Consider the following 13,219-nt stretch of genomic DNA (forward strand, 5'->3'; position numbering starts at 1 on the left):
TGCACAGTGCCAGGTTTACACTGGCGCCATGGAGCCAGGCCCATGCTCAGAAGGGACCCCGGCCTGCTCCGCTTGCCCTGCACCCCAAGCCCCCGCTGGCTCCCCCCGCCCACCACTTGCTCCTCTTGGCCTGCCCGCCGACCAGCCGAGGGCTCCTCTCCGTCCCCGTCCCCATCCCCACCCCCCTGCACCTCTCTGCCCCCTGGCCGGACCCCAGGGCACCTCCAGGTCCGGGTAGTCTCTGCTTCCCACCGCCTGTGGGACCCCACCTGTCTCCCCGGCGCTGAGCTGCCTGGGACTGGGGCAGAAGCCCGGCCAGTCTGAGGTCCCAGCCAGTGGGGCGGACGACAGTGTGGGGGAGAGGGGGCTTGGCTGGGCCTCTCCAGGCAAGTGGGTCCTTAGGGAGCCCAGATGGGGCAGGCCCTGGCCTGACTGATTGCGCCACTCCCAAGAGGCCGGAGCGATTCCCGGCCCCGGGACCAACCCTGGCTGCGCTGCCGGCTCAGCCCGGCAGGGTCACCTCCCAGCAGGGCTGGGGAGTGCGGCCAGGAGGCAGAGTGTGCGGGAGAGGGTGTCGCGGAGTCCCCAGGCGATGCTCTGGATCTGCTCCCTACGAAGCCAGGCAGGACTCTGGGGAAGTCTCCTCTCTGTGAGCAGCCTGTCTGCAGGACACACAGCTCACACAGCTTCCCCTTCCTGGGTCCGACCTCGGAGCATTCAGCCTCCTCTGCCCCTCCGTGCGCTTCCCACAGCGAGTCCGTTCATGCGGGGTCTTGCGGAAGCCAGAGGGTCCTGCCCCCCAACTCCGCAGTCAGACGGGACCCTCAGCCAGCCAGTAAAACAGAAGGTTTATTAGACGACAGGAACATGGTCTAACACAGAGCTTGTAGGTGCAGAGAACAGGACCCCTCAGCTGGGTCCATTTGGGGGGCAGTGAGTGTCACTGCACAAACACCCCCTCCCTTGACCCAGATTCCCGTGTTAAAGCGTGTTTGCCAGCAGCAGGAGAAACGCTTGGAGGGCAGAGCCTGCTCGCACTGCAGAGCTCCTGGTGCACATGCAGAGGCAGCCGGGCCAAGCCTGCGTGAGCCTGCCTCCCCCTGGGCCAGGTCACAGCGCCACTCAGGTGGGGGCCCTCTCAAACCGGGGCAGGGGAAACTGTCCCTTTGCCCTGCAGATGGGCAACGTTCACTTAAACGGGGACGGGGGTTTGGACCTCACACCAGGACAGTCCCGACACCTGGGACTGGAGGGGGAACCTGAAATTGCAGCTGGTCAGCAGCATCTCTGTCCGGGGGGCAAGGGGGTTAGTGGTTATGTCAGGGAACCAGGACTCCTGGGTTCCATTTGCAGCCCCGTTGCTGATTGGCTGCGTACCCTTGGGCAGATCATGTTCCCTCTCTACCTCCCCCATATTGTCCCACGTGAAGGGGGCAGGAGTCTCTCATTCTTGTGCGCTGGCCGAGCCGGGCGTCAGATGCCCTGGCACGTAGGCTGAGCTGTTGTGGGCACTGTGGGGGTCAGAGCCTGGGCTCCACGGCTTTGGGAGGTGCTATAGCGTTAGCACTCTCGGTCTACCGTCCGCACGTGCTGGGTTATCGGGGGTGTTACACGGGTCTGGCCCTAGCCCTTAAAATTCAGTTACACCACTACGACCCAGCTCGTGCACACAAGCCTGTTTCGGTCTTTTCAGCTCAGGATCAGGTAACGGCCTGTGAGATCGAGGCTCAGAGGAAGACGTTTGGCTAGAACAGACTTGGGCAAAGCACGCTCCCTCGTGGGCTCCACGCAGTCTGCGGCCTTCTCTCCGCCCAGGGTCAGAACTCCGCTTGGGGCAGGGCTTTGCAGCGGGTGGTGGGAGACTGTTTTAGCTTGGGGCCGTTTCCTGTGTCCAGGGGCAGTGGATGAGGGTCTGGGCCTGTCACATGACCATGGCAAGGGGAAGTAAAGAATGACCAGAGGATAACCCAGAGACCAGCAGCCCCTGATCCGTCCTGCAGACCCACTGTGCTAGCATGGAAGAGTCTACGGTACGTTAGTTCGTTACAAGACCTCCGACCCTACTCGGCTCGGCAGAGCCATGGGATGGTGCCTTTGAAATCTGTCTGCCCTGCTGGATTTGGAGTGGGGACAATCCTAGGGGAAGCCCGTTCTTTCACCCTTTGGACATCTGCAGACAGCAAGCCGCCCAGTCTTTCCCCTCCCCCACAGGACCAATGGCGGATTTCGATGCTCCTGGGCTCTGGCCCTTTCCAGAGATGGGACATCAGTGCTGGCAGAGCGATTTCATGGATTCCCAGGCCAGACAGGACCATTGTGACCATCTAGTCCGAGCATTTTAAGGGGGGCTCCAGAGGAATGGGGGCTCCAGCTACACCACTGCTGCAGAGGCTGAAGAACGGGGCACATGTTTTGGTTTCAATCAAGGCTGATATTCAGGGGGAAGGTTCAAACCGGTGGTTTTTAGAACACTGGGTTCCAGGTCACCGTGTTTTACAGGCTGCAGCCCCTTCTGCTGCAATGCCTGGAGCGCACACAGAGCTCGCGGGGGTTGCCGCTGTCAGCCAAAGCCCCGCATCACCAACAGGTCGGGGGGCTGGAAACTTTGGCCAAGGGACAAACTTACTCCTCTGAAAAGGGCTGAGAGATCCCCACTGTCCACGCAGGAAACCAGCTTGTAAAGGTCTCTGAGAACGCCCCTTCACACTGCACTTGGAGCGAGGAGCTGGACACGGGAGTCTAGCAGGCTGCCAAAAGCACCGGCAGAGCTTCAGAGAGACGGGATCAGGCTCAGAAGAGAGCAGGACAAGGAGCAATGGCCTGAAGCGAAGGAAGGACTAGACTAGACAGACTGAGCCCTTGTCAGTCAGAGGAGCAATCCCCAGTCTTATGCAGAGCTCCAGGGGCTGGTTTGCTCCCCTGGGAGGGGCAGGGAGCTGTCTCGGGCAGAACCCAGGGCTCAGCTGGGATGGGAGGTCACAGAGAGCTCGTGTGTATGTCGAGAGCGCCAGGTCCGAGGGAACCCCTGCCCTGCCCCAGCCCTGACAGTGCCAGCAGGTTTATTTTTAAAATACTTTATTTTTCTCAATACTGACATTACAAAAAAAAAAGAAAAATACAAAAAAAAAAAAAACCAAATAAACAAACAAACCAAACCCACTATAAAACATTCAGGATCTCATTGAAACTGAGAAAAACAAAGCAGCTCCCAGCCTGGACTGCCGCCCTGGGTTCCTCTCCCCCCATCAGCGTTATCTGAACAGTGTTTATGTTTTTCTAACCAAACACGTAACATGGGAGGGACAAGGCATCATTGTAACCATTCCAACGGGTTTATAAATGAAGCGCTGCGTGACAGTTTCCCCCTCTCCAGAACGATGTCTTTGCCCTGGATTCCATTCCCCCTACGCATTACATACTGTACATCTGTACATAGCGGACTGGGGTGTACATCCCACAGCAGAGTATCAACGGACACTCCAGAATACCTCAGTTAAAACCAAGTTAGCTTAAAGTCAGCTCAGACTTACCAACGCAGGATTCCAAAGGTGCTCTGAGAAGGCCTAGACACAGGGAATGAGCCCAGAGAAAACCTCTCATTTCACGTCCAGAGGACTCCTAGGGCAATGGCCATCTGCTTTCATGGTGTCTGTGTGACTAGAAATGCTGTGCCTCTTTGGATCAGCTTCTGAACCGTCCCAAAAGGTAGGTTGTATGAAGAACCCGGCCCCAGAGACATTGGCAAGATAGGCTGACGTAGGTAAGAAATATAAAAATTCTCCCAATGGAAATCCAAGTTTAAAAAAATACAGCATTTAAAAAGAAAGCCACCCAAGCAGATGCCCTCCTGCTGCTCCCCGAAACACATCCTGAATTCCATCTGCCCTGAAGAAAAATATCTACATGCGCATTCTTCTTGCTGCTAAATCCCTACAGTGCAACTCAAACGCCAGCATAACAAACCTCAGCTCCACTCACACTTGGCTCTGCTTGTACACTAGACTTCGGCTACACACGGATTACATTCTCACAGACATGATGTTCATATGGCTGAATTGATCCCCAGAAGAGTTGGGATGAACCACTCCAGAAAAAACCCTTATGGGGTTATAAATAAAAGCAGCAATTTAAACTCAACACACTTGAACAAGACAGCTCGCGTCCTGGGCCCCCTGCCCCTCCCTTCTACTAACGTACGTTTATGGCATGCCAGCATGCACAGCAACACCCTGACAGGACACTGGCCCAACTCCACTCCCACCTGTCTTACATGCTCTGAACCGATAAAGCCGGGACGCTGAAGTTTTAAGAAGGGTGCAGGAGGGGTGAAGGGTCTGAGACCAGGTGCCTTGCAGCTCAGTGTTTGCATTCAGCACGGAAGATAATCAGCTGTAATCCTGGCACCGCAGAACGGACCCCAGTAAACTACAGGTACTGTGGTTCCGTGTTAGAAATGGTTCCACTAGGGTGGCCATGGTGTATATGAGCCGTGCCTTTGGTGTGCACGCTCATAGAATTTGTTTGGATTCTTGGCACTAATGGAACCCAATAGCAGCAAGCTTCAGAAAGGTGAAGCTAAAGCTAACCCTTCCAAGTCCTATGTACACTGTGTGGAACCCCTACGCTTTCTGGGAGACACAAATTCATCCTCTAGCCAGGAAGTTGACTTCAAAGCGTGCAATGTGAAAACCACCACCGGATAAAATTCCCTGGGCCCGCAGCCCATGCCCATTTGCTTGGGCCAGGCAGAAAAGCTAAACCTCCAGGAAAAGGCGCCCAGCCCAGAGAGCCAGCACGAGTTAGCCAGGAGTTTGAGCTCCTGAATCCCACGCTGCTAGAGTATAACAGAGGCTGACAAAAGGCAGTCAAAAGGGCTGGGGCTAACAGGAGCGTGTGGAAAGGAGCGTGGGTTTTTTGCATTGGAGTGTGAATGGGCACCTCCGCTTTGTGCGGCTCAGATGCTGTGGCACGTGTGTTAGAAGGTATTGCTGCTTGCAGAACGTCCCCAGGGCTCTAGGAGCACGGCAGGTGCTGTTTGAGGATCTGTCTCGTCTGCGGAGCTATTTTGTCTGGGAAGCGGACTTTGAATTCTACAATCAAGTCTCCCCGTTGGGTGGGGACCTTTGGGAAGGGCAGCCCTTCCCCTCGCAGTCTTTTCACGGTGCCAGGCTTGATGATGTCATTGCAGGGCAGAGGGATCACCCTCCCGTCGAGAGTGGGAATGTTCACTGTACAGCCACACAAGGCCTGCAAGGAAGAAGAGCAAACAGTGAGACCGGCTGCAACTTGGAGTCTCTAGAAAAAGCCCATGTGTGTAAGAGCAGCCAAGGCTCAGAACCCACTCCTGGCTTGAGCAGTTCTGCTCCCTCACCCAGCAGACATGACACCAGCCCCTGGCCCGTCACTGTCACCCATTTCACGTCTATTAGCAATGCAGCAGCAACGCCATTATCATCTGGGGGATATACAAGAGTCTCCCCCGTGTGCACATCCCAGGTGTTCTACTGAGAACGTTCCAGAAAAGCACGTGGCATGTGGGTTCAGCCATGGTGGCACCCACTCTTCAGTCCACTCAGGCCTTCAGAAGTGGGGCAGGTTTCTCTAGAACTCTACCCAGAGCGTGCAGGGCGCTCAGGACGGGCTGCATTTCATCTCTTACCCCATGTTTGTCTGAACCCGGAGGAACAGAGATCCCAAAGAGGAGGAAATCAGAGTAAGTGTCTCCCCAGCAGGACAACAGACTGCTGATGTGCCCTGCTGCTGCGGAGTGTGGCAGGGACTCTGGCTACACAGTGCAGTACAAATGTAAGTTTGGAAGCGGCTCATTATCAGATATAATCTCTCCCCCCACCCTGACTTTTCATAGGAATGGTGAATCACTGTACGTCCGTAGTCCCATTTGTACAGCAACACGAGCTAGATCACTGATCCCGAAGGACCAGACTACAAGTGTTGGGTTCAAGTCTGGTTGGAAAACATCCTGGCTGTCTCAGACGTGGGTCGACTCTCCTCCTGCCCAGGGGCGGGCATGGCAGTGGCTGCATGCCACACTCCTGCCACTTGCTGTGCGCACTTTGGCGTGAGCGTGCCGAGGATCCGCAGCACCTCTCGCTCCGCAACACGCACAGCGCAGCAGGGGCAGCAGCTGGCAGGAGTGAGGCACTGTCTGGTTCCCATGGGCACAAAGCATCAGTGCTGACTCGGGTTTGGCGGGAGGGGAGTGTCTGGTCAGAAAACGACTCTTGGGCTCAGGTCCAGTTCAGGTGTAAAAACAGGCCCAAGGAGACCTGTAGGAAGAACTTTGAGTAAGTGAGCTGTGGGGAGGTCTCCTCATTGCCCGCTACCACGGTCCATGGCGGACAATGCCTGAGCCGCTGGCCATTCCTAAGCTTGTCCTCCTAAAGGTATGCTCTACAAAGCTCCCCGGAATCTAGCCCTAGCCACCAGCCTGTGCCTTGCCCACACGGTGATTCTCAGACCAGACGTCTGAATCACCAATCGGGAATTTTTAATTACTGCACAGGGTGATTTCGGGCAACCACCCCAAAATGTCACGTCTTTCTTGGTAAGCAGGACCTGGTACCCTTAGCCACTATGTGGCTTGTTTCAGCTAGGCCTGACTAAATCAGCCAATAGCTAGAGTGTTTCAAACATGAGCCATCTGGCTTGGAGAATGGAAGAACACTGCAGATGGAAAAGTGCATAGAAAGTACGTTCAGATCTATGCCTCAAGTAACATAACCAAGGATTCTGCATGCGCCCAGCTCTTGCAGACAGGAAACTGGGCAGGGTAACTGCAAATGCACAGAAGCAGCCAGTCACACACAAGCTGGGTTTTGACGAAATCAAGACCCAGTGTCTTTTTTTAGGAACCTCATTACACGCAGCCTGACTTCCACCAAACTATAAAAGGCAACAGCCTCGGTGTGCAGGGACAAGTCACACGGGGCAGACGCAGCCCTGACACTTGGCGCTGGAATGGCCGGGGTGCGGCAGGCCAGGATAAAAGCACCTTGACAGAGCTGTGCATGCATGAAGCTTGCACTGAACCTGCCTACAATATTGCGGCCTACAGCCAGGTAGCGTTGGTCAGTCAGCCCCAGGAATGCTAAACTGCACCAATAAACCCCCAAATGCCGGGCTTGGCAATCTCAAATCCGTGATTCCATGTGCGTCCCAGGCAGAGCCCTCCAGCAGCAGAGCACATGCCCCTGTGGGGCAGGCTAGTCTCCCAGCACAGGAGAGAAGAGCGCTGAGGACCGTGAGGGGATCTGGACTGGAGTGGCCACCTCCGTACTTCCCTAGATTCTAAGGCCAGGAGGGACTACTGTAATTCACCTGGTCTGACCTCTTGCACAGAACTGGCCAGAAATCTCTAAATCAAGCCCTCCCCTTCTGGCTGAGCCAGAGCGTATCTTTTAGAAAGACATCCCACCTCCAGTTAGCGATTCCACCTGAGGGAGAATCCACTGGGCAAGTTGCTCCAATGGGTCATTCCCCGCACTGTTAACAGTCTAGCTGTAACTTCCAGCCATTGGTCCTGTTCTGCCTTTGGCTGCAAGATTAAAGAGCCGTCTGCCACCAGAAATCATATCCCCACCTAAGTGCCTACAGAATGTGATTAAGTCACCTCTTAGCCCTCTCGCAGCTAAACTAAACAGATCAAGCTTCTTTAGTCTCTCACTATGAGGCATGTTTTCCCGAATATCATTCTCTGGACAGGACTACAGTCCTACAGGCTCTATCAAATGAGGACCCCCCTCCCCCCCCAGCAGGACGGAGTGCCGGCTAAAGCACCCTAGTGGGGTTGAACTGCAGCACCTCTTCCCCCTCTACCCTTCCCTGATTGCCCAGGAAAGGTAAGCAGCAACAGGGCAAGCTAAATTTAGACTATGGCCTTGTTGCTCAATCCCTGACGAAGTATCTGAATGTTTCTGCTGTTCACCAGCTGTCGCCCTTCCCAGAGCTCAGCATCTCTGCCCAGCGCACTGGATTTATCTACAGCACATGGGCCCTGGCACCTCTGCCAACAGCCTCCAAAAGGCTAGGAAAGCAAGAGCCAGGAATTCCTCAGCTGCCCACTCAGTGCTCGCAGCACAGACGCTTCCTGGAAGTTAAAGCTCTTGAAAGTTCTCTCCCTTCCTGCAGCAGGGAGATCCACTGATGGACGTGGGCAGGGAGTTGACTTAGAACTGTATCAACACACCTCTGCCCCCAGCTACTTGTACCCACTGCTTCCAACAGCCTGTGGCTGGAGCTCTACACACAGCTCCCCTGTTGTGTTGAGGGAGGAGGGTCTAAGGTTCACGGTTCTCCTGGCTTCCTCTCTGCTCGCAATAAAGCCCACTCTCCTATAGGCTACACATGGCTGGCTCCCAGCATGGCTCTAGCTCCATGCAGGGTTTAAGGACAGACTTTGGGGTCGGAGAACCTAGAGGAAGTGCCCGGTCTGAGCATTAAGTTCCCCTTTCAGCAGGGTGGAAGTGGCTTTGCTGTACTGGCTCATTCAGGCATTGCCGAGTTCTATTTTGGTGCAGATCTGAACAAGTTTTGCCTCTTTAATAAAGGGAACCCATATAGCTGGACATGGGCTCCATCTCCCCCGAGCCAGAGCCTCACCGACTCAAGAGGGCCTGTGCAGAGCGGACAGGCACAGGGGGTGGGCTCTTCCAGGTTAGATTGCTGTGCTTTGCTTTTAGTGACTCTGTGGCACTGGGCTGTACGGACCAGTGAGGAAACCCGCAGCCAGCCCCTTGGGAAGGGGGATGCTGTGGGCCAGTTTGTAGGGAACTCTTTGGCTGATGGTGCCTATTTTGGAGGTGTGGGGAGAGGATACTCAGGATGCCACTCAAGTCTTGCATCCTCTGGAAGAGGCTGGGATCCACACTGCTCCTGGCTGCTGGGATAGGCACTCGAGAGTCACAAGGTGCATTTTCCCTCTGTCCCACAAGCCCTTGAGCATACATCTCTGCAGCACTTGCAGCCAGGGCTGCTCAGAGGCCAAACTGTAGGGCCAGCCCAGCAATGACTAACCCCACCCCAGCTATGCTCAGAGCCCAGAGGAAGAGAGAGCGCCTCCCTGCAGCTGAGCTAGCTAAGCTCCTCCCCAGGTCTCCATCAGCTCAAGCCATGTGTAAACCACACACAGGGATGGACCGATCCTGGTCCCTGTGAACTAGCTTATTGCTACTCTGTAACCAACAGCTGCTCTCCGCACTGCTGTGGATCTGCCTGTGCCCCAGCAGGTTTCCCAGGGAGTCAAGGAGGAAATGAAACAGTCACACAGCCTCTCAGGTTAAATCCGGGCAGCATTCCCCTTCGAGCTTCTGCACAGGGGCGGCTTGGTATGGCCAAACGTGGGAAGTCACTAACTTGCGGGTACGCTGCTAGCCAAGCTGGCAGGGCTGGTGTTTGCTGGCTGCTCGTCCCATTTCCTACCTCGGGTTGTTTGGCTGGAAAGGTGACCTTACTGGCTTTGAGTGCGGGGCGTCTTGCTCCCACAATGGCAGCGTGACAGGGAGGGCTGCAGTTCAGTGCTGGGCCTCTGCTCCGAGAGGGCACTTCTCCACCTGCAGAACGAGCGCTGGGCTTGTGCAGCTTCACTGGGAGCAAGCAACTATGCAGAGGCTCCACTGAGGAACAAGAAGACCCCCAGCAACGTGACCAGTAAATGCCAGAGCACAGAGCTGTAGCCCTCCTGCTGCACGTCTGCAGAGGCAAAGAGAAAGACCTCCTGGGATGTCAGCACCAAATCCAAGCCCTGCCTACCGGGGGTGGCACTGCATGGCAGCAGCAAGGCACCCTGCAGTAACAGGCCACAGGGCTTGGCAATGCAGCGTGAAACTCCTTGTGTCCTTAAATCACCCCGGCAGCTCTGCTGCACACGTGGGCTGGGATGTTGCCTCGCTTTTTCAAGGGAAAAACGTCACCATTAGTGAATGAGATGCGAAGCGATGCTCCGAGAAGGGCCAACGCTGCTGGGGGATGAAGAACTTAATAAAGCCTTAGTAGGTGTGCTGCTCACAGGAGAGGTTCTCATGAACCCCATCTCCCTCCAGCCCCTGGGAGCAGGGCTTGGAGCAGACACCTACACTGAACGCAGGCTCCAAAAGGTGCAGTCGTGTGAGGCCTCTACGATTTGCTGGCCCTGCCCGCTGGCTTTCAGGGCAGGTAAGCGCCCACTACTACCCTCCAGAGCAAAAGCAGCAAAGACAAGATTTGCTATGTCTAAGGCAAACAACATGGCCTCTCCTTCCTTACCCCTTTCTTTGGGAAAATCTTTCATGCCACTTTCAGACATCACAGTACAGGGCACAAGGAAGAATCTATATCCCCCATTCAGATATCCTTTAATGCCATCTGGGGAGGCCGTCATAGACACAAGTGGCTGCAATTCCCCCCGGTCATTAGCAAAATACCCTTTGCTTCTCCACCCAGGGGAATGCAGGTCCAGCAGCATTGCAAGGGCCCACCCCTGCTCCCTTTAGGGGACAGAAGAAAACAAGAGCTCTGATGCCAGAGGCAGCTCACATTCACTGAATCATTTTCGCTACTTTGGAAGCGGGCCGAGAATGTGAGCAGTCAGGCTGCGGAGGGTGGGCTCTCCAGCGGCTAGAGATAGAATGGAAATGAGGAACCATGGGCTCTATTCCCAGCTCTGCCCGACACCACAAACACGTCAGTCAAACCAGCCGTAAAATGGGTACATTTCCCTGCCACCCGGGACTAGGAGCTTAGTGCTGACAATGCAGCCCAAGAGTCTCCAGGTGCGTTGCCAAGCCGTGTTACTCGGAGACCTCTAAAAACGCTCTAGCAGCCTTACTTTTCTGAGAGAGCCAAACCAGCCCATGCTCTGAACCGGGTACTGACCAGCCCCAGCACCGCAGGTTCAGGCACCGAGAGCAATGAAAGGCAGACAGTCTGTAGCAATGAGGTGAAAGCCTGGCTGTGTCTAGAATCCCATTCACAATGCTGCAGTTCAGCAGCTGTCAGCACTTCTGTGATGATGAACGGTGATCTTCCAGGGTTTAGAACTCGCTGCATTCCAGGAGGAGATTGGCTCCCTTCTCCAGGCTGAGGGAACCAGGTTAGTTTTGCTCACTCTTCCCCACTTTCTGCATGCAGCTGGTGCATTTTGGTCCCTTCCTGACAATCCCACCCCTAAGTCCTCACCACATCCTTGCCCTGAGGTGCAGCGCACCTGGAGCTCCCATTAGCTTCAGCGGGAGCTGCGTGCTCATCACCCTCTGAAAATCAGGCCAAGTTGGCTTTCAACAGATTGGTTATTAGCAGTTTTAACTAACTCCTCCTTCCTCACCTGAGCTCATGCATCAGCTCCGCTGAGTGGAGCTTGCAGATCTCACAGTTGTTTGCAAAGAGGTCAAGTCAAATTTTAAAAAGTTAAAGTTTGTCTGAAATTTCTGTTACAAGTAACACTTAATGGCCATATAAATAGAAGTGAAATGAAATATAAACTCTTTACTTTCTAGAAGATACAGCAACAGGGGGTGGAGTCAGAAACCTACTACACGGAAAACATGATGGCGAAGCACACAACTTGGCAGAGGGCTCGATGGCAGGCAGAGTAACCAAAACTATAATCAACTAATTTTTAAGATGATTAGATTTTAAGCAGATGGTGTCCCTTTACTACTGTCGGGAGAGGCAACAGAGTAAACTGACACACTGATTTCACTATGGCATCTACAAGACTGTTTGAAAAAAATTCCCACCCACAAATATCTTGAACCCTTTCCCCATCAAGTTTGAAACTGATTGGAGAAATAACGTATCAAAATTAAAACTTTAGCGTCACCTGCAGACTGACATGTGTGAATGGCGTTAATGATTTCAAAGGACTCAGTTTGAATTTGGCCCCAAATTTATGTATTTTAGAATCAGCTTTCAGAGAGCTCAATAGGCCAAGAGAAGTGCTCCTGGAACATTTATGTTTAATTCCAAGGGATGTGATTTAAAAGAAGACCGACAGCCCTCTCCTGTGCTTGTCGCTCACACACGGCACTGCAGCATTGTGTTAGTGCATGAGAATCTGAAAGTGTAAACTGACATGCTTGTTAGCACAACAAAGCATTCAAAAATGCAAGAAAGAAGGCAGCAGACCTAGTGACACTACAGTGGATTTTTAACATTTCCTTAGTACAGATGGTTCCCTCCCCTACTCTAGCCCTTCACACCAGTGAAACCAGGCAAGAAATTGGCAACACTAACTATGGAAAACAATCCCCTGGACTGGATGACCTGTAGTGGAATGACCAACCCCCACACTGCCTTCACTGAGATGACAGACAGAACTGATATCTATGCCCACCACTCTGAAAGGTTAGGGACTGCACTGGCAACTTGCCAGGAACCAAGGGGACACCACATTTGCATATAATTTGATATATGAGAGCAGTTCATTTTTATTATGATGGTGCAGCCCACTGACAGGAGTCCCAGCATGCAATGCTCCACCTTAATTCAAGCCCCCAAACTACTCTTCACCCTGGAACCTTTTGTCTCCACAGTCTACATCTCCACATTAAAGAGGGGGCCCCAAGTGACATTTGCCCTCATGGATTAAATCCCAGAAAGTTTTATGGCTGAATGCTGTGCCAAGCTATAAATGTAGAGATTTACCTAATTTAACTATGGGCCTTATTCTGCTCCCAGTACAGCCAATGAGTTTTGCCTTTGACTTCAATGGGGACAGGACAAGGCCGCAAGACAAACAGGGAAGCCACTGAGTGCCTCACTAGGTCTGTGAACAGCAGATGCCACTAAAACTAGGATCTTAGCTGAAGCATTCACAGGGAGGCTGCTTCTGAGTGTAAATGGTAAGTTTCTGGTGGGGCTGGTTTAACTCAGACTTCTGAAGTTACCTTCAGGCAGCAGTATCACAGGTAAATCCTGGCTCCCCCCAATAGCAGGTCTGCTTCTTCCTCTCTCTGCCTCCCACTGAGCTGCTCGCATAATGTTAAGAACGGACAGTTTTCTGCTGCCCACGTGTCTCTGGGGAAGCCCTCTCAGATGTGTCTCCCGCTAGGCTGCTCCTGTTGGGCCATGCCAGGTGGCAGCGAGCACCCAGCGCTGGCTTGCTCGCCATGGACAGACGTGAGTGACTGGAACGATCAACACAGACTTCAATGGTACCTGGGCTCGGAGACCAGGGGAAGTATCTCACTTCTGCACCCCCTCCCCGGGTTTGATCACTAGTTTT

General features: G+C 53.8%; 1 protein-coding gene across 3 annotated transcripts in view; it reads right to left on the reverse strand.

The window, feature by feature from the left end:
• Positions 1 to 3,058: 3,058 nt before the first annotated feature.
• Positions 3,059 to 13,219, reverse strand: part of DNAJB5 (DnaJ heat shock protein family (Hsp40) member B5) — a 29,651-nt gene continuing 19,490 nt past the window's right edge. For all 3 annotated transcript variants that reach the window (XM_077816590.1, XM_077816593.1, XM_077816592.1), the window contains exon 4: positions 3,059 to 5,247. In XM_077816590.1, coding sequence (XP_077672716.1) covers positions 5,014 to 5,247 — 234 coding nt within the window. In that variant the 3' untranslated portion in view covers positions 3,059 to 5,013. The remainder of the gene's footprint in view (positions 5,248 to 13,219) is intronic.

This window comes from Eretmochelys imbricata, chromosome 5 (genome assembly GCF_965152235.1).
Source record: "Eretmochelys imbricata isolate rEreImb1 chromosome 5, rEreImb1.hap1, whole genome shotgun sequence".
NCBI lineage: Eukaryota > Metazoa > Chordata > Testudines > Cheloniidae > Eretmochelys > Eretmochelys imbricata.